Here is a 27,072-nt window from a genome sequence, read left to right as displayed (position 1 = left end):
TCTTCCTCCTGGACTGTTTGATGATAGTGATGTATACATCAAACGAAGATGGAGACAGGTACAGTACCTGTCAGACTTATTTTGGAAGCGGTGGGTAAGAGAGTACCTTCCACTGCTCCAAGAAAGACAAAAGTGGACAAAGCCACGAAGGAATTTTTCTGTGGACGACATTGTTATTATCATGGACCCTTCTGCTCCAAGAAGTTCATGGCTAATGGGTAAAGTGACCAAAACCTTTCCAGACAGGAGAGGTGTTGTCCGGTCAGTTCAGCTGAAGACCAAGACAGGCTTTCTGGAGAGACCTGTCACAAAACTCTGCATGCTGTTGGAGACATAAAGATTGTTATTAAAGACTGAAATATGGATTGACTTCTAAAGAAAGAAGATTTGATTTATGGACATTTACTTCTAAAGAAAGAAGAAGAAGATTTGCACACACATACACATCCTTTTTGGCTCCTTTTTGAAATATGTTTATATAATTGTAAGTGCACACCAACACAATTATGGGGCCGGTGTGTAGGAGCCATTTTTTATGTTGTGCAGGTATTTGTTTTTCCACTAGGGGAAGTATATTTCAGTTACTTTCTTTTACCCCAAACCTTGCCCCAGCTGTTGTTGATCAGAAGTGTTGATTAGTTTGAGTGGAGTGGTGGTGGAAGACACACACAGTTTTTACACGGCAGCCAGAGAAACAGTAGAATCTCTTTTTGTTCTGTCAATTTACCTTATCCTTTTTGTTCAAATAAACGGGAACCTCACCCAAAGATATTACTTTTACAACTTTTCTTTTTTATTCGCTCTGGAGTCGAGTCAAGAACGAACCATCCCAAACCACCACAGGTGACAAGTTTTGTTTTTTGAATAGTCACCACAAGTATTATTGTGTTTTCTCTCTCTCTCTCTCTCTTTGTCTGTCTCTCTCAATTCAATTCAATTTTTTAAATTCAAAGGGGCTTTATTGGCATGAAAGTTTTACAACAATGTTGCCAAAGCATCTCTCTCTCTCTCTCTCTCTCTCTCTCTCTCTCTCTCTCTCTCTCCCCTTCCTTTAATGTAATCCTATTTGTGTCACTACCTCGCATCCAGGCTTCGTTGGTTCTTAGACCTAATACACTTCTAACTTACCTGGTTCATGATGAACATACTAGGACAAGCTGGAATAATTAGCTCTACAACACATTTAACGACAAGGACATTTTTATCATATTAGTCTAAAAACATTGTACACAGTATATACTGTATGTGTTTGTTGTTTGATAACTGACTTTGAACTCTGTATTTGTTCCGTGATGTTGCTTATCTTCCACAGGTCAATGAAGGTGGATACTTAGTGAAAATTGTGCAGAGTGCAGGTAAGGCTTATCTTAAAGTCTTTATTCATGTGTGTCTGTTTTGGGGGAAATTGTAACGCTACATGAACCTTACTAAAATGAGTACTAAAAGTAATTATTATAATGATAATATAAATGAATAATTATGGGTCACCACCCTGGAATCAGGGACCAATAGCCAAATGGGAAAACAGTCTAAAAAATATTCACTCTAAAATGTAAATATTTATAAAAATATTTAACATTAAAAGAACAGTGAAGGAAATGAATTAGAGAACTGACTGTCACAACCAGCTGTTACTACAACACATATGCATAAATGATCGCAGACAACTGCTCTGTACAGTATAAAACTGTAGAGTTTATTTAGCAGTGTAAGTGTGTGCAAGGGTGTGCGTGTGTTGTGTGAGAGAGAGTCTGTGGGGGGGGGGGGGGGAGAGCGAGAGAGACAAGATGGTGGACGTGAGCTTGTGGAGATCACACAAGGCAAGATGGCAGACGTGGACACGTCAGTGTATACGTCACACCAGGGGCTGGTCTGGTCTGTAAAAAAACAGTTTTATATATAAATAAAACTGTTTTTTTTACATGTTTGTCAAAAGTTATTTATAACAAAGAACTCTCTAAGCCATACTCTGAAGAACTGTCTTGCTCCCATTGTCTGTCATGTAGCTGAAGTCATTTCCTTAATGGAGAGAGGGACAGAGAGAGAGAGAGAGAGAGAGAGAGAGAGAGAGAGAGAGCAAAAATTAGAACCTACTCAAATAGCAAGTGAACCAGAAGGTAAATTCATTACATGACTATACATACACAGAAATCTATGAAGTATAAGCATGTGTGTCATATACTGGCAGAAAAAAGAAATCAGTGGCATATAACCCACAGAAATGGAGAATACTATATTGCTGCATGTACTATAATCAAACACTGTGGCTCCTTGTGCTAGACCAGATAGGACTGTAGGCAGGTGGTTGACAATTTACTGTGTGGTTTTTAATTCATGTAGAGAGAGATTCTACCAAAGTATTTCCACATCAGTGGTGGCATCATTCTCTAGGGAACTTGTTGAACCCCCCTTATTATTCCTCAGGCAAACAAACAATAAAATATGTTTTCACATGTACCACTTACGAAACTTCGCCTTTCTGGTTGACATGCACTGGCCAGTGGCTATTTCCACATTCACCTATCGTACATACTAAAAACTGACACATACTCTAGTAGACAAGATAACAGTGTTTAGTCTTACTGAAAGGTCAGAAACTTCTCAACATCCTTCAGCAAGAGTCTGTTGAGAATAATCTGTGAGTGCCTCATTTGCTGCAGAACCAGATATCATGTAGTCTTTCTTGTAACTTGCCACATCCAGAGGTGGATGTTGACGTCTGTCAAGAGCCCATTCAGGTACGCCTGTGACATAGTGAAGCACCCCTCACCACATACCCTTAAAATAAAATGACATTTGTAGTCAAAATAATAATGCTGTGTGACGCACATGCTCATCCACCACCAATAGGAGTAGCTAGCTAAGCTATCAATTGCTGTAATTAAGACATTTCAGTGGTAACATAGCTACGCTGCTCTGGCGTTTACTGCTTAGTAACGTTAGCTGACAAAGTAATTATTAAACAACAAGCCAGCCAATTTTCCAGCCAGTAGACAGACAGTACATTGCTACGTTAGTTCCTTTGCAGTTCGCATTAGAAAATGCTAACCTGGCTAACCTGTGGTAACAGGACGACAACAACCACAATATCAAATTATTTACACACACAACTATTTGTCGTGCTCTGATGCAATGTTATCTTAACTGTCCAATAGGGAGAAACACACACTGTTTTTTTCTGTGAATCAGCGTCCAATAACAACAACATCTACGGTTATTGAATGCTGTGAAAAATTAAATCTTCAGAAAGTCCAAGGCTAGGGTGAATCATTTTACCATGTACCACGTCTTTTAAGGTCAGACTGTTTCTGTTCATATCCTTCCTCCCACCGGTCATGTCATAATAACTAATATCCTTTACCCTTAGCGGATACTCTAATCTAGTTTGCAGTCTACAGTATGGCCTGTATGCTCGCCTGTTGTTCTTTCCAGCCCTCCCTGTCTCGTCACCTCCTCTCCCTCCTCTCTCCCCTCCAGTCACAGCATGTCTATATATACAGTAAACCAGTGTGGTTTCATTCTGTGCCTCACAGTCACAGTTAAAGCAGTACAATCTGTGTAGATTTCCTAATTTGCATGCTTCATGCCCTATGGCAGTGAAGATTCACTGGTCTGGAAACAAAGGTCTGACTTCAGACCTGTCAGATACTCCCACTGGAAAATAGATGAGTATTGAGTATTTTATGCTTGGCAGCTGTGTTGGCAAGAACCTACATGTGCCACTGTTGAGTAGCTGACTGCAGGGTTATGAGTAGATCAGGGTCGTTCTTGCTTCTTTTCATTTATTCATTCATAAGGACAACACACATTAATCAACATTTCTGTAGATGGGCCAATAAGGTGAAAACACCCTTGGTGTGTGTGTGTGTGCGTGTGTGCGTGTGTGTGTGTGTGTGTGTGTGTGTGTGTGTGTGTGTGTGTGTGTGTGTGTGTGTGTGTGCGTGCCACAGCACTGTCTTGTTAAACCACCATCTGCCCACCAGATGAATGTACTCAGGCTTCATATAACTTGTTTTTACCCGTCACTAAATGATCCCATAACCAGAGGAAGAGTTGTGAAGCTCCTTCTGACCCACTGATGAAGTGTGAAAACTATCAGTAAGCTCCTCGTGTCAAACAAAATCGAATGCTGTTTTTAAGTGTTCATAATGTGTTGAAGATCACCTCTGACCAACCACATGCCCATTTAAACTTTTTAACTAAGTATCAAGTATAAGTATTATCACCAAAATGTGCTTCGAGTATGAAAAGTGAAAGTCTCATTGTGCACAATGAACCCATTGAGAAGGTTTGATTATTGTATATAATACAGTATATTGTATTACTATTGGTGATTGGTACATAAACACACAATCAGCATTGTAATGTGGCAGCTGGCAGAGGTGCACTGTAAACAAAAAAAAAAAAAAAAAAAGGGAGGCGCCCACCACAACTAGTGTGTTTAACAGGAACAGAACTTACGATCAGCGGAAAGGGGTACCCCACTCTTACCTGCTCATTTTCTTAATAACTGAGACCAAACAAATCTTCTTTTTTCTAGAGTCAACCTGCTAACGGAAATAACTGACTCTACAACACAGGGAAAGAGAATGAAGAGTTGGAAACAGAATACACAGCAGGCTTTTAAAAAGATGTGGCAAACAGAGATTGGGCAGCAGAGCAGCAGCTCCTGAAGAAATACGGAATCCATGAATCAGTAAGAAGTGTTACAGAAGCTGAGAGTAGATCTGATACCTGGAGCAGGCAGGGGAAAGGGAACCTCTGCCAGAAGGTAGCAGAGAGCAGATGAGACAGAAAGAAACAACAGGGACATATTGCACAAAAGCGTAATATACGATATGTAAAATTGTAATCTGCAAAATGTCTAGTAACAACAGCTTAGAAATAGATGTAGTGGAGTAAAGGTGAAAAGTAGTATAAAAAGAAAATACTCAATTATAAGAATACCTCATAATCGTATTTACTACTGTAACAAATTTAACAATATTTATTACCTTTAATGTACTGTATAGTGGCAATTGGGTCTTTTAAGGATATTTATAACAAAGATAAAATAATGTGAGATATTAAAAATGTATTTATGATATGAATCGGCTCCACTCAATTATTCATTGAGTGACATTTAGATTATAAAATGTGTGTTACATAACTGACTAAATTAATAACAAACATACAGCAGACATGCATCTTACTAGATTTGGTCTTGTCTTTGTTTTTAATTATTCTTACTTATATCTAAAAACTCAGTTTTGTTGTTCTTCATGTAATGTCATTTAGGAAAGAAAGACTGTAAAACTGACTGAGTGATGGTCTGTGTCTGCAGCTCTGCCCTCCTGTTCTGAAGGCTTTACAGACCAGGGCTACTATAATGGCTCAGTTTCCCACACGGACTCAGGCTCCCCCTGCCTCAAGTGGACAGACTTCCCAGACTACATGCAGCAGTACCCAGGCCGAGGCCTGGGGGACCACAGCTTCTGCCGAAATCCAGACCAAGAGGCCAACCCCTGGTGCTTCTTCCGGCAGAGCTCCGGTGCCATCGGCTGGGCATACTGCGACTGCCGTCAGGGTGAGCTAAGGGAGGGCAACAGGGGCCAGATACATTAAACTGTGTGTAGGTCAATAACTAAAACTGTGTGTAAAATATGTATATGCATTATTTTATTAATTAGATTTATAAAGCTGTGTGTATGGCTGATTCTGCTTTATAAAAAGTGCAATTCGGTTTTGCTTGAAAAGTCAGTTCTTACGGCCATTATGCAAAGGTATGTCTGTTTTTAGCCTACCACTTATTCATCAAATATAGCTGAATACCAGAGGTTCTCAAACTTTTTCTATCATGTCACCCATGCCACATTGTTTTCTTGTTTATAGGAAAGCAACTATTAAAATCTGATCCAAGTAAAGTTGAAAGTTGTTTATTTTCCTGACATAAATCGTTTTCATTTAACTTTATTTTACTCGTATTTTTATCCCGGTCATCCGGGGGTCAACCTTGTGTTGGAGAACCAGTGCTGTAAACCATCATGGTATATCCTAGTCATCATTTTTAATTGTGAGAAGGGTGATCAATGATTAATCTCAGAGCTCCTATTTAAACAGACTTTAGAAAGTGCTTCACAATTCAGAATCAAATGAAAAGATTCTAGGCTCTAATGTAAATAAAATGAGTGATAAAATTCACAGTCCTCTTTTTTCCTCCGAAATTGGACTACTCATGAAGTGTTGAAGGTAAGGTAGTCCTACTGTCATGCATTTTCATGTTGTGATGCTGGTGTTTGTCCCCAGAAGTATATGGCATAAGTGAGAACACACACAACCCTGCTTGCTGTGTCTGTAAATGGCAGACCAATTGTTCTGAAGAGAGGGGGCTCACATGCACCAACATGCATGCACGGCCAGACCGGCTATCCAAAAGAAAGAACAGAAAAGCTCAACCATATTTTTATAACTTGCCACTTTTGTAACTTGTCAGATACAATCCACTGCCACTCCAGCAAGGATGTTACTTTGTGTCGAAATATGGTGAGGACTGAAGGGCTCTGATAAAATTTTAAAAAATTAAAAAAGACAAAATTAAATGGTCTTCAAAATATGCAATTTAAGGAAATGTAATGGGGGTTCTTATGAGCAGTGTTGCCACAGTTACCTTGAAAAAGTAATCTGATGACTGATTACTGATTACTCCTTTAAAAAGTAACTTAGTTACTTTACTGATTACTTGTTTTTAAAAGTAACTAAGTTAGATTACAAGTTACTTTCGAGTCAACCGTGTTTAAGGGCAGCATTTCCTCTACAACATACCGCCCGACCAACTTCTTCAACTCTCCCCCACTTACTTGTTTTGCACCGAAGTCCAGCTTCTGTTGTTTGGGAGGTGGGGGACCTCCTGCAGAAGTCGAGGCCGTGGCTTTGCTCGCAGCTCTCTGCTTAACACCACCTGGTGGGTCTGTAAACTTAACTGTGCTGTGCTGCGACTCCAAATGTTTCTTCAAATTTGACGTCATGTTTTTGAAGCTTGATAGTACTGTCGCCAGCACAGAGTGTACAACGAACCTTAATATTCTCATCTTTAGCTGACACAAACTCAAAATAATGAATGTATTTCCAGCTCGAAAACGTGCATCTCTCACCTCCCTCCATTGTTGATGTGTTTGTGTTGCTGCGTGGTGTTACACGTGAGTTGTCCTCATGCTAAAAACGTGACTTGTCGCATACGTGACATCACTCCCCGAGACGGAAGAAGAAAGCAAAAATATATATTTTTACTAAGGAAAATGACAAAAATAATAGTAACGCACGGTGACTTGAATAAGTAACTTTAATCTGATTACTGGTTCAGAAATATTAACGCCTTAGATTACTCGTTACTGAAAAAAGTGGTCAGATTACCAGCATCACTGCTTATGAGGTCAGAGTAGATATTCACAATGGGATAGAAATGCATAATGGCACATCAAAGGGCATAATCAGCTTATAACTACAACCAAAATTACCATAACAGCTGTAATGGTCGAAGGATTTTGTGATTTGTGATTTTGGAGCTCTTGACAGAGTAGAGTTTGGCAGCATTCACTCTTGTACAATATAAAATAGACAGCTTGTAGGTTCAAAAGTCTTTTATTTAACACAAAGATGAAAACACACAATCTAACTAACATATACTATATACAGGCGTGTGTGTGTGTGTGTGTGTGTGTGTGTCTGGCAGAACAAAGAAACAATGGTGGTTCTCCCATCATGCGCTCACTGATATCACATATGGGTGTGATATGCTCCAGGCTGAAGGAGTGTGTGTGTGTGTGTGACGTGATGCCAGGTCTGATGAAAGACAGCAGATGGAGGAACCTGGTCGCTCCTTTCCTTTGCAGGGATAGCAGCTCGTTGCTAACTTGCTTGGTGTTCCTCAGATTGTGGAGTTAGCTGGAAAGCTTTGCGTCGCAGCTGCTGGTGCTAACTGATCTGGAATACTAGCAGGACCTCGTGTCGCTGCAGTGAAGAGAAGTTCTTTGGGCCTGCTGGGAATGTAGCTTGTAGCTCTCAGTAGCTGTTAGGCCCAGAAGAATCCAGGAGAAGAGAACTTGAGGGCAGGCAGCCCCGTGGGGAGAGAAGTGGAGAAGCCCTTGGAAAAGAGAGAAGAGAGGGAACAAAGGAAGGAGCTGGAGTTTTGACTATCTGGTCAGAGGGGGGTCTGTCACCCTGACCAATAGTAGCTCAAAGCTGAATTTGCACCTAGGTGTGAAGGCTGGGGAATTCTGGGAAACTGAGTTCAGTTCAGAGCCCACTTTGAAATCCACAGTGAACGACTTCATCTGTGGGTCCCAACACTACTGAGTCAACAGTACGAAAATACTCAGTTTAAAACATACAACAACACTGACAGCACAAGTCATCCATATTATGCATCACATCCATAGCTGCAACACCTTGTTAATAAAACAATGCCAATATCAAATCCATTGTAGAAAACACCTGTATATGTCAGTGATAATAAGATCCAATATCAATGCCCTAAAATATGACAAAAAATACAACAACTGAAGAAATAACTTAACAATGTTGAATTAAGATAATAAACCATCCTTACCTTTAGATGTCAAGTTAAGGTGGCTTGTTGCTTGGATAATGCATGCTTTTTTAACAAGTCACATGAATTCATGAGTGAAGTTCCCCCAATCATGTCACCAATGACCAACGATTCTCAAAAGGTGCCAAATTAAAAAAGTATCTCTATCTACTCATGTTGCCATGGATTGCAACAGGTTAACCTGTGGGAATGCCTCTATGTCATTTGCAGGTGCTGCCAGAGTGGTGGGAGAGTCATCAGGCAACAGTGGGCGTCTGGAGGTCTACCTGAACGGCCAATGGGGGGCAGTATGTGAGACACATTGGACCAACCGTGATGCCAGCGTCATATGCAGACAGCTCGGACTTGGGTGAGGGCAGACTAACAGACTACATAATGCCAACAATACACATGTGGAGAGGATTAGTCGAAACAATAGTTTTGAAGAAGGATGAATTCACTGCACACAAAGCTACAAAAAAAGCTGACTTTCTTCAATTTTGTTGCTGTTTTAGTTTGCAGCATGAGCAGATCAGGGGCATTGGCCCCAACTAAATTCTGAAGTGCCCCTGTTAGCTTCCGAGCACTTTGTAGCTAACTAGCATTAACCAGCTAGCACTAGCTAGAAAAGCTACACATTGTTGTAAGGTACCTTTATCTAGCATACACACACAGTGTTCTGTATAGGCTTAACTCAGGCCAACTAATATTTCACCACAGGTTGGGATCTTAGCTACTGGCAGTAATTGTTGCCTACTCGTCCTCCTATATGTCCTGTCCTAAATAACATGGTTTTACTCCAGAGCACTCAGTTACATTTCTCTTTTAATGTCACATATTGTATGATCTTTGCCTTGAGGACAGGAGCCTGCATGTGTGCTTCAAAAGAAGAGAGCCTCACTGTGTATCTGCTCTCCATGCAGTGAGATTGGTACAGCTCTGCAGCATTCCTACTTCGGCCCAGGTTCTGTCTTCCACTATGAGCGTCTGGGTTGCCGTGGTAATGAGAAATCCCTACTAGAGTGCCGGAGCAGGAAGTTTGTCAACGGTGACTGCAACCATGGCAACGAAGCAGGAGTGGTTTGTGCTGAACCTGAAGGTGAGGCCAGAGTGCCACCTCATATAATATAACAAAATACAACACTAATGAATAGTAGTATTGTTATTGTGGATAAATGATAGACACACAAAAACACTGGATAAATGTTACACATCTTGTCTTATTTGCATGGGTTGTTTATTTCAAGAGAGTGGAAAGATCCCAACTGCCACACACATCTGCATCCCCTCAGAACTTAGCACAGATTATATCCACAAGTACACAATAGTGATGATTATTGGTTGTGAATGCTGGAGGCATTCACAACATGTGTTTTTCTCAGGACGGACTTCTTTATCATTCTTCTGCATGTTTTTTTGCCATGTAACTTGTACCACATTTTTCAACATATTTGAATCAACTTATCAACTTTCTTTGAAGCATAGTCATATCTTAGTTATAATGGAAGTCAATAAGAAATCACTTAAAACTCACTCATTTTCAAACTCAAGCTAGTCCTTCATGCATTCACATCTTTGAAATGTTCGCAAAGATTAGTACTTTCTCACATCAATTCAACTTTTTTATAACATTTATACTTTTTGCACAGTCACAGTTCAAATATTCATAATTTTTCAGGCATTTTCAGAATTTTACATTGGTGTGTATGTGGATGAATGTTGACAGCCAGAGTGGAGGACTCAACTAACACAGTGGGGAGGAGCTGTAAAAAAAAAATACAAAAACCTTCTTCAACATCATCTTCAACTCGCTCTCATGCCCACAATGCTCACTTCACCTATGTCATTTAACCATCAGCTTGTAGGAAAAACTGTGCTAGTCGCAACAATGTGCCTCCAGAAGCAATCAGACCCAAACTTTTGGCTTGGTGGGCCTTTAATTACAGGAGTGTTGACCAACTGCTGCATCAGTAGAGTCAAGCAAACACATCCACTTCTCTTAACTAATCTAACTACTGTGCTCAGTAGCCTGTTGTAGAATAGTTTCAACCATATCATCATTGTAGTGATAGCAGCTACTGTTTTTGAGGGAGAAGCATTATAATGTGAGGCGAACCTCAGCTAAAATCACTATTAAATCAACTCTCTCTGTCTATTACTTCAACCAACATAGTTACCATCACCATGGCAACCGATAAGTATATTTCACATTTTCTTGGCATTATTCAAAGTTTTTATAGCCAGCAATGCACATTTTGCATCAGCTTTTCAACAGCCAACATTCATAACCGCAAGTACCTTCAGAACCTTAGAGCCTTCTCTAGTTACAATTAGTGTCTTTGTTCTGACATACAGCTGACTAAAATAAATGGTTGAGGGAAACACAGGGCCAAGAGCACACAGCCACCACTGCAGAAGACCATGTGTTTATTATTGGCTCACTTGTTGCTTTACCTTTTGTTTCTCAGGCATTGGCATCCCTTTGAGGTTAGTCGGAGGCCTGGAGGAGTTTGAGGGCCGTGTCGAGGTGTACCATGATGGCAGGTGGGGAACCATTTGCGATGACCAGTGGGATGACGCTGATGCTGAGGTGGTGTGCCGACAGTTGAACCTGGGGTAAGAAACAACTGCGGTGCTACTGCTTCACAAAGAGTATCAGGATCATCTCTCAGCTGTGGCACCTTATTGGCATATCTTCTGATCTAAAACCCTCTCAGTTTAAAAGTCTAAATGATTACAGAAGTATGGAGGCATGTAGACAGTCTACCTGCCTACAGACACATCATTAACTTTATATATCAATATCAATATATTGTAACAAAACTACTCTGAGAGCACTTTACAAATAGATGAATAGAATGAATTCTATACATTTGTAGATCAATTCAATTTGGAACTCTGGTGGATAATTATATTATATAGTACAACCAAAATGACCATATCAATAAAGCTATTACATTAGTAAAGGTTGAGGCTTTTGGAATTCTGAAGAGGTTGGCAATAATCACTCTTGTTCAGCATGAAATAGACCAGTGTGTAAGGAGCACAATATTGTTTTCAATGTTTCTGTGTATTTGCCAGACTTACATCATCCTTTATGCTGTTTCACTAGGCTAAATGTCAAATCACCAACATTTTAAATAACTTATATATCTCAAATACCTCCTCTGCTCTTCTAATGTATTAGAAAAATATTTTATCCTATATCCTGGAGCCTAAAATATTTAAGCCTATATCATTCTATTATTGGCCTTGTTCAAGGCTTTCATCTTCATTTGCCTTGATTATTACTTACTTTTCTTTGCACCAACCCAAGCAGTAACACAGCTCAGGATGTATTCTTCTGCTCTTTTTAAATTATTCATCAATCCAATTGCACAACTATATTGCATCCTAAAAATATACATTGTGACACTTGTAGATTTAGTTTTTTTGTATTGCAAAATAATATCACTCTCCCTCAGGTCATTAACAGAAATGTGAGATGGACATTTCTTAGGTGTATTTGACCTTGTGCTAAAAATACAAGGTGGTGTTTGTTTGTTCTGACCAACAGGGGAGTGGCCAAGGCGTGGACCTGGGCCCACTTTGGCCAGGGTGTTGGTCCCATCTGGCTGGACGGAGTTCAGTGTACAGGCAATGAGCTCTCTCTGGAGGAGTGTCCTCGTAACATCTGGAAGCAGCACAATTGTGACCACATGGAAGATGCAGGCGTGTCCTGCAACCCCTACACAGGTCAGAGCCAAGGAGGGAAAAACGCTAACACTAACTCACACGCTCATATTAGACAACACAGTTATCATTCCTGTTGGAAGCAACTTACCTTTGGTTATATGAATATGATATGCGAGCAGGAATCCTCTTATAACAGATATCACAGTGACAAGAAGTACAACATCAAAAGTGATTGATCTTGTTGTAGATTCTTGAAAACATTTGACATACCATCCAAAAATCCTTTTCTGTTCTGACTGACTGGCAAGGATTCCCAGTCCCTTGACCTCTGTGGGTTAATTACACATTGAGAGTTGGTGAGGTCACATGTAGGTCATTAGGCAACATGGCTGTCATGTAAGAGTCACTGCCTTGGAAGAGATGTCAGAACTGCACTGCCAACTGCCTCTCATGAGCCTTAAGCTTGCAGACCTGTTTAGTGTCAAATAGGGCTGGGCAGTATATCAATATTATATCGTTATGGTAAAACAAGACTACATATTAGGGATGTAACGGTTACCGGTGTCACGGTAAACCACGGTAAAATTCCCGACGGTGAAGGTTACCGTTTAAGTTTTAATTACCATGGTAACCGCCGCGGTCGATAACCACGGTGTGGAAAACTGGCGAGATACTTTATCCAAGTCTCCCTACGCATGCGCAGCGTGCAACGTGCACTTGTTATGTAGTGAAGAAGACATGGCGGAGGGAGGACGTGATAGTAGCAACCCTCAAGGCATTTTTCCGCCTTCAAAGAGAACCAAATCTGAAGTCTGGGCGTATTTTGGTTATTATAAGAATGCTCAGGGACAGCTGGTCGAGGATGGCAGCCCTATCTGCAGGAGCTGCAAGAAGAAAGTTGTTGCGAGGGGCGGCAACACATCCAATTTACTTACTCATTTGCACGACCATCACCCTCAGCTGTTCAGCGAATGCAAGGTAAATTAACCTTAAGCTCAGGTGAATGATGTGTGTATGTGTATGTCGAGTTTTCTCTGTCTAATTTGCTGTTGTCACCAATGTAAACTGACCAGATAGTGGTATAACTGAACGAAGTTGATCCGTGATTTGGCACGTTATCTGAACTGCTTATTAATTGTAGATTTCACTTTTTAAAGTCGACCTAATAATTCCCCAGATATTGATGCAGAGCTGCAGGGAAGAGGATTTGAGACAAACACGTACTGGGTGGACTGAGTTAGTGAATGCAAACTGACTCAGATGACTGACTTTCATCTCAGCTCCGTTCACCGGAGCAGCGTCTACCTGTGGCTCAGCAGCCTTTAGACCAATCAGATTGACCGAGTCCATTGACAACAGACGAGCAAGCAGACAGAGACAGACAGCCAATATATATATAAGTAATATCAGAAATATATAATACTTGTGGATTATTTGTAGAATAGACTATATATAAAGAATAATATAAAATGGTGAATATAACAAGTGTCTAGATAGAGATAAGAGCCAAAATAGTGTTCATAATTAATTTAACAATAATCCTTTTTGTTTTGATCTAAAAGATTATCCAACCTGTTTCTCACAAAAGTGATATGATCTAGATTGTGAGTTTTGTGATCTGTTGGTTGCACCCTTAGTATTAAGTAACAATGACAGTTATAATTAATAATGACATTTTCTATTCATTTTTTTCACAGAGAGGATCTGCTGGCCAATCGAGTGCTACTGCCAGTACATCTCATTCTACCTCTGTAACGCAGACATTACAGGACGCGTTTCAAAAACAGGCTGCTTATACCTTAACCCTTTTAATATATAATAAATCTATTTAAATATAAATCTTGGTGAAATTATTTCAATTTATCAGTGTATCAGTGTTTTTTCAACATTTTTCAACATTTTAAAAATACCGCGGTATACCGATAACCGTGATAATTTTGGTCACTATTACCGAGGTGTGAAATTTTCATACCGTTACATCCCTACTACATATCATCTTAGATTTGGAGTATCGTTATATGGTGATATAGAATACATTTAGTCTTTCCCTGTCTTGTCAGTACAAATTGTGTACATTGTTATTTTCAAAGATGTCCTTTATATGTAGGGAGACTACTGTGCCTTGAGCCAGCGGTTGGCGCCACTGTTGTTCAGTGGATGTTTTTGGCTCTGGTGTAGGGTGACCAGACCTCCCCATTTTCCAGGGACAGTCCCTGTTTCTGGTGGCCTGTCTCCGGCTGGATCTTATCCCACAAAATGTCCATGTTTTTTACTTTGCATTAAAAACAGACCGTGAAGTGAAATAATACTTTGAGACATTAACCGGTGGCTCTTCTAACTGTTCGTTTTTTTGACACACAATCACATTGTACTTGTTTAGGCTAACAGGAGGGGCTGCTCTCTACAGCAGCGTTATATCACTCTCATTGATTCTTCTACTACTTGCTTGCACTATTTCATGAAACAAAAAAATAATAATTTTTATGGGAAAACTCACCAGAAATGCATCCACAACATCACCACAAACATTTTTTCAAGTCAGATGGAGCTGAGGGAAAGGAAGGAAGACGCAGTATAGGAAGAAGAGTGAAAGAGATAGAGGGGGGAAGGTAAATATATGATTACAGAGCCTGCAAATGAATTATTCCAAACAATGTTGATAAATGAGATAAAATACAAAACTGAGGCAAGCATGGATATCTGTTAGCCATAGTATTTATCTAAAGTACCAGGCTATATCTAGTGTACCCTTTATTGTTGAAGACTGGAGAAGAAGGGGTGGAGAGTGAGAAGGAAAAAAAAAAAGACTTCAAAGAATGTCAAATTGGACAGGTCTGTCTGAGCCGTAGTGTTTCTGTAATATAGTTGTTTTCTGTCACAGTGTGTCATTAGTGGAATTTTACATTTGTAAGTATATTTATTCAAGTACTATACTTAAGTATACATTTCTGTTATTTCCATTTTGTGAAGCTTTCTACTTCTACTTCACTACATCTCAGAGGTAGATATTGTACTTTGACTTGTACTTCAATTTTAAACTTTTGCAACAGTAAAATGATACATACACATCAAAGACGCAGTTATATTAATCCAAAAAACATCAGATATAATAATAAAACCATGACAGGGAGCAGTTAACTGCAACATCAATACTTTTACTTTTCATACATTAAGTAGCGTACTAAATCACCATAGTTTTATTACAGCAGTTAACATGGTCAAAATACCATTCCCGTTTTACATTTCATAGATAATAACATTGAATATTTAATTATATATTGACTGTCGAACTGGAAATGTCCCCAGTTTTTATTTAGAAATCTAGTCACCTTACCCTAGTGTGCAGGTTTGTGCATTCTGCTGTCTGTTAACAGCCCTCCAGAGGTTAATGCCTGGGTATCCCCACCAGTCAGTCAGAAGTAAAGAGGCTTTTTGAGAGGGGGAAAAGTCTTCAAGAATAGACAGCAAGTTTGGTTGTCTTTGACTTAGAATTTCTAGTTATCCTATGACTTGGATGACTGAGAATCCTGCCATACATATTATTGGGATCTATAGTGAGCTAAAAAACAGCGCAAACACCATGCAATACCCTGGGTATATGATCTGATACTGTATTCGTGTTTTCCTGTGTCTGTAGATGGTGCAGTTCGTCTGGTGGGAGCAGATAGTCACTGGGAGGGCCGTGTGGAGATTTACCACCAGGGAGAATGGGGCACTGTGTGTGATGACAACTGGACCGAGCTCAACGCCCAGGTGGTGTGTAGACAGCTGGGCTTCAGGTCAGTGATTCACTAAATCTGAGTCACTATAGAATACCTCTGTGCCTTAAGAGCTTAAGTAGTACTCTGTGATTTTCTATCAATTTTACAACAACCATGTGCCATCATGTCTGCAAATGATCATTCTTACCAAGCAATAACGATTTCTTTTCCCCGATGAAGCGAAAAGAAAAGAAGTCCTTTTTAAACCCCAAAATGATTGAACACCATACTGGCATTAAGAATTATGAATATCAACCCTTCTGTTGTTCTGTCTGTATATGGGTTCTGGCCATGGTGGCAGGTTAGCAAGGTATTTCAGATGCCCTTCTCCCCAGCCCCAGTCTTCAACTTAGTCTGGGGAATGCCAAGGCGTTCTCTGCTCAGAGATGGGTTCAAAACTAAACTTCAAGCTATATTATTCTTCTAGTTATAGATCAGTCATTTTGCATCCTAAATACATATTCAGCAAACATGGGTATTTGCACAGAGGCGTTTCTCAGATTTACCAGAGTGTTGGTGATGTTGCTCTTGAAGTCATTAAAACAAATGTCCATAAAGTAGATGTTCATGCCTTGTTTGCAGCGGCCGAGCAGAGGTGGCTGCTGACATGGTGTATGAAGAAGGTTGTGGGCCAATCCTACTGGATGAGGTGCAGTGTCAGGGAACAGAAGCCACTCTACTGGCCTGCACCCACTCTGAGTGGGGCCAGCATGACTGCTCCCACAGTGAAGATATAGGTGTCCGCTGTGAGAGGGGAGGTTTTGCCAATGACATACAAGGCCTGTCGCCTCCACCTGGTAAGCACTCACGTTAGTGGCTATTGAGGAAACCAAGCAAATAGTTACTCTTCCAGTTTATGAGATTTCTGTTTGTTTTCTTTGTAAAGGCCAGCATACCTCGGTATATGTCAATACTTGCTAGCATCTGAGAATCTTATGCCATAACTCACCAACAACTCAATAATGACACATTTTTCCTGACATGTTTATTTGCAGGCCCTCTGGTGCGTTTGGTTGCTGGAGAGAGCAGGAAGGAGGGTAGAGTGGAGGTCTTCCTCAATGGCCAGTGGGGAAGTGTGTGTGATGATGATTGGAATGATGTCAGTGCAGCTGTAGTTTGCAGACAGCTGGGATTCACGTTAGTATAATTACACCTTCTTAGATATTTTTGCCTCAGAGAGTGACATTAAAGTCCATGGAGTGTCCAAAATGGACAGGGTTCATCCTCAACATGAATGCATTCATAAAATTTCCTGGAAATCTGTCGATTAGAGCTCAGCCTCAGGACAGTTGATTGGTTGCCTGGCTGAAATATCTTGGCAACTACTGTATCGATTTCCGTGAAATTGTGTACGGACAATTATCATCCCCAGAGGATGGATCCCAATGACCTCTTACTTTTCATCTAGTGCCACCAGAAGGTTGACATTTTTGGATTTGCGTGAAATTAAATGAAATTCAAATTAGGTGCAAACATTCTTGGTTCCCAGATGATCCGCCCTAATGACTTTCTGCTCCCACTGCAGGTTAATATTTTTTGTCTGGATTGAGCTATTGGATGGCTTGCCATCAATACCTCACTACTGATGATCAATGCCATCATGTGGTGAAATTTTTGATTTGTCTAAAACTTTGGTTTATTATGACCAAAGCACCTGAAAAACTATTGGCAATCATCTGTATGCTGTATTAATTGATAATTAGCAAATGTTAGCATGCAAACATGCTAATCTAAAATGGGGAAAATGAAAAACTTTACCTAGGAACTAGGTCTCAGGCTGTACTCAGGTCCTTACGGGGTTAGCAGGTCAGAGATACAGACAGGTGCCAAACACATACATGCCTCAAAAGTGATCATTAGCATCTTAATCTTTTCTATAATCTTTTTCTTCATTCTGGACCACTTGAAGCTTGGGTAGGTTGTGGCTCAGACTGGAATAGAACAAGTTGCAGTAATCTCACCAGGATGTGATAGGTACGGATGACAGTTTCCTTGTTCTTCGCAGGAAGCAAGATTGGACAACAGATATCTCATGTTGGTCAAAATTACAAGCTTGTTGTCAAAGATAACACCTACATTTCTACAGTAGGAGTTAATGCAGTAGGACAGAGAACCTACTGTATAGGGGGAAATGTGTTCAAATGTGTTCAAATGAGTCTGGACCCATGATAATAGCTTCTACAATAAACTGGGTTTAACTGAAGAACATTTTGTGATGGCCAGTTTTTAACAGTGACAGCAGACAAAATTGGCTATACATGTATTGTGAATTTGAAAAAAAAAGTTTAAATGTATATGTACATTTATAAAACAAAAAGGATCAAATAATAATGTTACTGTGTGTGTTTGTGTGCTGTCCTCCCAGCGGTGTGGCTAAAGCTCGATCCATGGCATACTTTGGGGAGGGTCAAGGTCCCATCCATCTGGACAACATTCGATGCTTGGGCACCGAGACATCCTTAGGCCAGTGCCCGGCTGTGGGTCAAGATGGCCATGACTGTCGGCACAGTGAGGATGCAGGCGTCATCTGTGATTACACCCTAGATCCTGTGGGAGACGGTGCCATGGCAATGCAGACCTGTGGCCTGAGACTCAATAACCAGCGTCGTCGACGCAGGATTATAGGAGGAGATAAGTCACTGAGGTCAGCATACACACACAACACTCTGCCTCCTCACTTACAAAGAGCAGAATTTGATTCACTGTCTGACTTGTGTGGATGTGATTTCAGGGGTGAATGGCCCTGGCAGGTGTCTGTGTGGCTCAGGTCGCAGTCTAAAGGAAACCATCCTCTGTGTGGAGGATCAATCATCAACCCCTGCTGGGTTGTGACTGCTGCACACTGCTTCAAGAGGTAGGAGACACTTCCCTCTAATGGTCACTTATTGTCATTAGAAACATTTACAGCTTAAAAATAGGAGGTGTCCGTCACTTTCATGTCACATTGTCTTTTACCTGCTATGATTTATAAATAATGTAATTCTTTTATATAACCACATAATGGGTCACACAATGTTTTCAAAATATAAACAACCCTTTTGCAGGATTTGTGAATCTGGTCAATCCTCAAACTGGTGAAAACTTTGAAAATTTGCCGCTCCTTACCCTGTAAATGTTATTATGAAACTTCACATTTTTCCTGGTAAATTTCTCTCACACAACCAAATATAAAAGTCAAGTATAAGAGTCACTCAAATGTATAAGTAATTAGAAATCAAATGTACTCACTTTATTTATGTTACATTCAGTGTCTTTACCATGTATGGCCAGTATTGTGTACTTTGTATTTATCAAAACTAAATCCCTCCAGAGTTGTCAGTGACACTGCTTTGTGGGTTATGCATGCCATCAATGGGTGATTCTAGAATAAGACCTATAGGGGTGCTCACACATTTAACATTTTATTAATTGATTGTTTTTTTCCCCCTCTATATAAATCTTCATTATCTGTCCACTTTGTCACCTGGGTCTTCCATCTTCGGCTTTCCCTTTTGAACTGACAATCACACACAAACATACTGTATGCAGCTAGAAGGTTAATTATAATCTGATAACAAATAAAGCAAACAGAGTATTTAAGACGTAAATAAATGTCAGAAAAGGTTCCATATTTGAAAACGTACACACTACACTACTTCATGTGAAATCATTGAGGAGTCCACTGAAATAAATGTGGGCAAATCAGCATCATGTGTTTTTCACTACCTGTCCACTTTCTCACCTGGTTTTTGCTCTCTCCTTCTCTCTCTCCCCCTCTCCCCCTCTTTCCCTCTCTCTCTTCCTGGGCAATGTAGTCAGGTGACATCAAATTCTTACTCTCACCTGAGCTTGACTGTTTTACAGAGAAAAAAAAATTGTAACCTATAGCCATCTATGAAAGACATTTCTTTGGAGTCATATACAGTCCCCTCCAAAACTATTGGAACAGCGAGGCCAGTTCCTTTATTTTTGCTGTACACTGAAAGCATTTGGGTTTGACACCAAAAGATGAATATGAGACAAGAGCTCAGTATGTCAGCATCCATTTCCAGGTATTTACATCTACATCTGTTAAAAAACAAATTATTGGAGGTGTGTCCTATTACATTGATTATTCAAACAATAAATAGCGCTGAATGTCTACTCTCAGTTTCAACTTTGAGTTTTGCTTTTGCAAGGTGTAACCAACATGAAGACCAAAGAGCTGTCTATGGGAGAAAAGCAAGCAATTTTGAAGCTGAGAGAAGATGGAAACTCAATCAGAGCTATTGCACAAACATTGGCCATAGCCAGTACAACCATTTGGACCAGATGTCAAACTGGTAGACGAAGGAAAACATCAGCAGTTGATGACAAAACATTGTGAGAGCTGTAAAGAAAAACCCTAAAACAACTGTCAGTGACATCACCAACAACCTCCAGAGGGCAGGAGTGAAGGTATCTCAATCCACCATCCGCAGAAAACTAAGTTCTGGGACAAAGTTTTATGGACTGATGAGACAAAGATGAACCTTTACCAAAGTGATGGAAAGGCTAATGTGTGGAGAAAGAAAGAATCTGCTCATGATCCCAAACGCACAAGCTCATCTGTGAAACAAGGTGGAGGTAATATCATGGCTTGTGCTTGCATGGCATCTTCTGGGATGGGCTATTGATCTTCATTGATGATGTAACACATGATGGCAGCAGCAAAAGAAACTCAGAACTCTACAGAAACATTTTGTCTGTCAATTTAAAGAGAGATAGAACCAAACTGATCGGGAGATCCTTCACCATGCAGCAAGACAACGACCCAGGACACACTACCAAAACAACCAAGGAGTTCATCAGGGGTAAGAAGTTGAAGGTTTTCGACTGGCCAAGTCAATCTCCAGACTTAAACCCTACTGAGCATGCATTTTACCTGCTAAAGAGGAGACTGAAGAGAGAAACCCCCCAAAAGAAACAACAACTGAAAGAGGCTGTGGTGAAAGCCTGGAAAAGCATCACAAAAGAAGAATGCAAAGGTTTGTTGATGTCAGTGGGTCGCAGGCTTGATGCAGTTATTGCAAGCAAGATATTAAGTATTATTCACTCTAATCTATTTTAAGTCTACCTGTTCCTATACTTTTGCTCACCTAGAAATGTGGTGTTCCATAACAAATGATGCTATCTTCCAAGTTTTTTAAACAGATCTAGATGTAAATACCTGGAAATGAAAGCTGAAATGCTGATCTCTTGTCTCATACTCATATTTTGATGTCAAAACCAAATGTTTTCAGTGTACAGCCAAAATAAAGGAATTGACCTTGCTGTTCCAATAGTTTTGGAGGGGACTATATGAAATTGAAATAGCTTTAGCATAGCCAAGGTCTTTACTGCCTCAAATTCATGTCGGATCTTAAACAGAACGAAACAGAGACATGTAATGAGACGTAACAAGACGTAACATAGTTAGTTGTCATCAACTTGAGTCATCTTAACTTCACCTGTCTCTCCCCGGGTCCAGTCCGCTGTGTGTGTGAGGAGCCCGGTCCACAGGAGTCTCACATAGCCAGACCCACCTCCACAATGTGTCAGCTGTACACCTGCAGTACATAACAGAAAGAAGAGTGCCACAGTAAAATACAGCAAAACACAGTAAAGACTCTCATACTGTGTTGAAAGAGTTCTCGTTAATGAGGTTAATAACATAAATACATATTTTTTCTTTCTTTCAGGACGGTGGGGAATATAGTAAATAAAAATGTATAATAATCATAATTTTTAATGGGTGCTGACATTAAATATAAGTGCACTTGAGCACCCCTAAAAAAAGCCTAAAATCGCTGAATGATGCCATCCACTGTATGTAATAATGCATGTTACATAAAACGTTGGGCATACCTTATACTTAGGATTGTCCCAAAAATGTATAGATTCAGACAAAAATAATCCCTCTCGACCATCACTAATGAGCCACTAGAAGTGTACGGTGGTGTCTGCATAGACCCTGCCCTCTGCCCCCTCTGTTTTCTAATTATTTAGTTGTGTTCAGGACGTCAAATACTAACACTTGGCATTGCCGAGCTACCAACCCAAGTGTTGACATTTGACTCAGCAATAAACTATCTTTCTCCAGAATTGCTTACTGCAGCTTTAAATGATGTGTTTGCACAGAAACCGACAAATCCTGCATAATATGCCTTTAAGACCATCATTTCCTTTGCTCTTTCAGATTTGGCAGAGACCCGTCCCGCTATGTGTTGCGCCTGGGGGACTACCACACTGAGGAGCAGGATGATTTTGAACGGACCATGTCCCCTGAACGCATCGTTATCCACAGAAAGTATCACAATCAAGGCTGGGAGTACGACATCGCCCTGCTGCGGCTCAAAGGCACAGAGGGTAACTGTGTGGCATTTAATCCTCACACTGGTGCAGTGTGTCTGCCGGAGCCAGGTAACAAGTGGGAGAAGAGGCCTGCTGCCTGTGTGATCACTGGCTGGGGCATCACAGGTAACCTCACTGCTCAAATGCCAGTTTGCTTTCAACCCAGAGTCAGATGAACAGATAACAGCTTCATTATTGTATGTCCAGTACAGAGATACAGAAAAAAAAACATTTAAAAGTCAGTCACTGATTTCAACCACAGACAGAAACATTACATTTTCAATATTTAACCAACCACCATATTTCCCCATACTATTTCTCATTGGTTCAGTATTTCTAAATGTTAAAATCAGATTTGGCTTTATTGGCCAAGTAAGTCTACACATGCTCTGTTTTTTGAGAACTGTCCCTTTAATAAGGGTTTGAGTATCAGCATACATATACCTCTAGTAGAATACATATACCTGTGGTATACTGTGTGTCCTATTATGCAGCATGTCCAATGTCTGCTATGGGCAGCTGTGGTTCAGAAGGTAGAGCTGGTCATCCACTGATCACAGGGTTGGCAGTGCGATCGCCACCTTCTCCTGTCCACATGTCCACAAGACACTGAGAGGTGGTTTATACCTGCCATTAACATCTATCTTGGGGGATCTACGCACAAGTGGACAGCTCTTGGTCGCATTTGACCACACGTATTCTGTAGTGTAAACGCTAATGCATCCTGATGCGTCCCTGACAAGGTTGCATGGTAACAGGACGCCAACTGACTTCATTTGCGAAACAACAAGACGGCAATACATATGATGTGTGATGTATCTGAACACACTGTCTGTTTCAACTGATTTAACCTCTGAATTAGTAACCTCAATATCCCCAGCAAATTCTAAATCATTAGTGCCCTCTTGTAAATTCTGCATTAAAGGCAATACATGAAGTTGTTCCTTTCCTTGTTAAAAGTCTCAGCTTTGTAATGGTGATGCTGTACCAGCCTGTCTGCTTCTGGGTCTAAACAACATTTAGCAGCTGTTTGTGTTCAAACAGCATTGATGAAGACAGCATTGTATTGATGGTAAATACGTTAAATTGTTTACTTTACCATCAATAAAATAGGCTACTTCTGTGTTTCCCATTGAGAATGTCCCCAGACTCCCCAGAAACTGCTCAGTTTTGTGAGTTGTTGAGTTAGGAGAAATTTTACTTATTTAACTTTCTGAAATGCTTTCTGCAACAAATTCTTGACCATTTAGGCCTTCTTGAAAGTTCGGCAAATGTTAAACATGAAGTTCTTTCTTGTCTAAAAAACACTGTGTCCTTTTGTCCCAGTGATGTACATATCAAGCATGAGTATTCAATTAAAATTCAGTAAGGTCCAGTTCAAGAAAATGTCCTCAAGCAAAGGACCAGAACATCATAATGTCTAACTTGTGATTCACTCCCATACATAGTATTTTGAGGAAGCCTAGTAGTTGTATCGATGTTTGTATATGGTCAACAACTGACTGTCATATTAAATAAAGTACAATTCTATAATATTTCAACAATATTGTCAGTTTTTACATTGGACTGGAGAGATTATAATAAGTACGCTAATAATAAACAAATGTTCTTTTCTGTGGTGTCTGGCACCAGGGCGTTTTATAGTGGATCCTCTGGGTCCTGTATGTTGGGGGGTGGGGCCTCCATGGATCAGACCTGCTCTACCACATCTTACAGATGCTCGATCAGATTGGGATCTGGGGAATTTGGAGGCCTGGTCAACACCTTGGGCCCTTTATTGTGTTCCTCGAGCTGTTCCTGAGCAGTGTTTGCAGTGTGTCAGGGCACATTGTCCTGCTGGGGGGCCACTGCCATCGAGTAGTGTTGTTGTGATGAGGGGGTGTACTTGGTCCACAACAGTGTTTGGATGGGTGGTGCGTGTCAAGTGGCATTCACATGAATGACAGCACTCAAGGTTTCCCAGCAGAACATCGCATTGTGTTGAGATGATCAATGTTATTCACGTCACCTGTCAGTGGTTTTAAAGTTGTGGCTGATCGGTGTATATAATGTTTTAATGCTCTGAATGAACTTCAAATGGAAACCAAATTTTTTTGCCAATACTTTATAGAGGAACTCCCACCCCACTGAGTTGAACGCTTTTTCTGCATCCATACGGAATACCCAAGTTTTTCCGTTTTTATATATTCAGTGGTGTGTAGGGTCCTCCTTATATTGTCCTTAGTCTGACTACATTGAATAAATCCTTATTGGTCCCCATCGATCAAAAAGGGCATAATGTCCTTCCTTTCTTTTTGTTAAAATAGCTGCATATATTTTATAATCCTGATTCAGGACACTGATGAGTCTGTATGCCCCACATTCTTTTAAGTCCTTACCCTTGGTACCGAGATGGTGGCCTCTCTTAGAGGCTTTAGAGCCTGCCTCATAATAGCTCTGTTTTGTAAATCTAAGCTTTTTCTCCACTTCATCACATAAAATGTTATCAATTTCTTGTTTAATTGGTCTCATTTGCTGGAGTAATTGTGGATCCTTATTTTTACTATCTTGTTGTTCAAGACCTAAACGTTGTTTATGCAGGTGTAAGAGTCTTTGGGCTTTTACCTTTCTAGCAGTTTTAAATATAATTTTTTCCCTCAGAACTGCCTTGGCTGCGTCCCACAGTATCACTGGGTTTACATTCCCATCATCATTATCCTCCTTTTAGCTCATTTTTTATTTTATCCTTGAACCCAGGGTTAATTAGCACTAATATTTAATCTCCATGGTGTCGTTTTATGTCTGCTATCTAAATGTAATTTTAAGTGGACAGTGGAGTGATCTAATATGTCTCTCTGACTTATTGCACATTCTTTTAACCTGTCATAAAAGCCTGAGCCACAAAAACATCAGTAATCCCAGTTACTGGATTGCTGGGGTTTGACCACACTCTTTGTCCGTAGGCTTTGCTGGTGCGTGGAGGCTGCAACTTTTTTTTAAGCATTTGCTTCATTGGTTTTATTGCTATTGGACATCTTCTACTTAATGCTTTCACATTACTGTCCTCACTGTTTCTTTGTCCTGTCTCCTTTCTGCTGTCAGATTCAGAGTACTCCCGGACTCTACTCCAGGCCTGGGTCCCCCTGCTTCCAGCCTGGAAGTGTAAGAAAAGATACGGTGATCGTTTTACCAGCCGCATGCTGTGTGCTGGGAGCCTGTCAGAGCACCACCGTGTGGACAGTTGCCAGGGCGACAGTGGGGGTCCACTGGTTTGCCAGGGGGAGGGGGGCCGCTGGGTGCTGACAGGAGTCATCTCCTGGGGTCATGGTTGTGGTAACCCCTCTTTCCCTGGAGTGTACACGCGTGTTAGCAGGTTCCTGCGATGGATTGACAAGGTCATCAACAAACCCTACAAGAACTAACGATGGAGAATAAGACTTAATAACTCTAGAAAACCAATGTTATTAAGTGGCATCAGGACTTGTGAAAGGAAGTGTGTAAGATTGAAGCCTGCTGGCCACTGCTTCTGTGTGGTGCCTTCTACACTGAGCTCTTAAGATCATTTCTTTTTTTTTCCACATCACTGTAAGTAGCATGTTAGGTGTGACACAGAGTGAACTCATGCCAAATTCTCATACAGTAGGGGACACCTGAGTTGTTATATACGTCAAGGAACTTTGATCAGAGCCAGTGATGGGCAAACAGGAAGTGGTAAGAGTTTCTTACTTCAATGATTTATTGTAGATTTGATGTTCGCCCAAACTGTAATATGTGCCTGTTTCTTGCACCTCTTCATCTAACCAGCTCAATGGCTGCTTCTTCTTTCATTCCACATTCACAAAAGGGTATTTAGAACTGATCTGCCCTTACAAAGTTAGCTGTGCTGTGGGTGGAGAACAGTATAAATACTATACTACTGGAATAGACAAAAACACATTGACACACCTGAGATCCCGCTACCTGTAAAGAAGTGGACCCATGAAGACCTCTTGGTGCACATGGCACAGTTAAATAATGCTATACTTACCCAGTCTTGTGAAAAGTTGAATGACATTGCACTAAAATGCATGCCTTACAATCAGCAGGTCAGAGCCAGTGAAAGAATGAGAGTAATGAGGAAAAAACAAATGCCTTTGCCAAATGATGCGTCATGTATAATACTGAATTTGTACATTTTATTTGTCTTATTAACATTCCAAGTGTACATTTCTGAACCAAAACCAAAGGTCCATTATTCATCATTATTCTAACCATTAAGGTCATCATTGTTGCCAATGAACGTCTTTTAGGCAAATTCCTGGAAAAAGTAAGTTCAATCAGGAGGAGCTCGTTGTGTAAGGGGGAAATGAAGCCACGCATGGTAAAGGATCCCCCAAATGGACTCAACACACCAGTGGTGGTGGTGGGGTAACTACTAAGCCTATGTCTATGATGCATTTTCACGCATTATCAACATACTTATAATGCGTTATAATGTGCATATAGTGCCCTACAATCATAGTTATGAGCACCCATCAATATAATGACAATCAATTACTGTTAATATTATAACAATAAGCATAACTCATTAATAAACTATTGTCTATAATGCATTATAAACATTAGTATAATAGATAACTGTTTTCATTCATTGTATGTTAGTACCTGTTAAAAAAAATACATGTCACAGAGTTTGGCATGCAGTTCTTGCATTGTCTTAATCGTATGTTTTTTCGCTTTACTTAATGACTTAAGTCAATGACCACTTATAGTGACATGTAACCA

At 40.3% G+C, this 27,072-nt stretch overlaps 1 protein-coding gene across 1 annotated transcript in view; it reads left to right on the top strand.

Annotated features, from left to right (window-relative positions):
* Positions 1 to 26,829, top strand: part of LOC141009673 (neurotrypsin) — a 40,950-nt gene extending 14,121 nt beyond the window's left edge. The window contains exons 2-14 of the mRNA XM_073482366.1: positions 1,313 to 1,355; positions 5,324 to 5,566; positions 8,795 to 8,933; positions 9,487 to 9,662; positions 11,032 to 11,179; positions 12,120 to 12,298; positions 15,876 to 16,017; positions 16,582 to 16,796; positions 16,995 to 17,136; positions 18,365 to 18,643; positions 18,731 to 18,853; positions 22,175 to 22,455; positions 25,411 to 26,829. Of these exons, the coding sequence (XP_073338467.1) occupies positions 1,313 to 1,355; positions 5,324 to 5,566; positions 8,795 to 8,933; positions 9,487 to 9,662; positions 11,032 to 11,179; positions 12,120 to 12,298; positions 15,876 to 16,017; positions 16,582 to 16,796; positions 16,995 to 17,136; positions 18,365 to 18,643; positions 18,731 to 18,853; positions 22,175 to 22,455; positions 25,411 to 25,730 (2,430 nt within the window). The 3' untranslated portion in view covers positions 25,731 to 26,829. The remainder of the gene's footprint in view (positions 1 to 1,312; positions 1,356 to 5,323; positions 5,567 to 8,794; positions 8,934 to 9,486; positions 9,663 to 11,031; positions 11,180 to 12,119; positions 12,299 to 15,875; positions 16,018 to 16,581; positions 16,797 to 16,994; positions 17,137 to 18,364; positions 18,644 to 18,730; positions 18,854 to 22,174; positions 22,456 to 25,410) is intronic.
* Positions 26,830 to 27,072: the final 243 nt, after the last annotated feature.

This window comes from Pagrus major, chromosome 15 (assembly GCF_040436345.1).
Source record: "Pagrus major chromosome 15, Pma_NU_1.0".
NCBI lineage: Eukaryota > Metazoa > Chordata > Actinopteri > Spariformes > Sparidae > Pagrus > Pagrus major.
The sequence above is the reverse complement of the archived record's forward strand: the minus strand, read 5'-3'. Positions and strand labels throughout refer to the sequence as shown.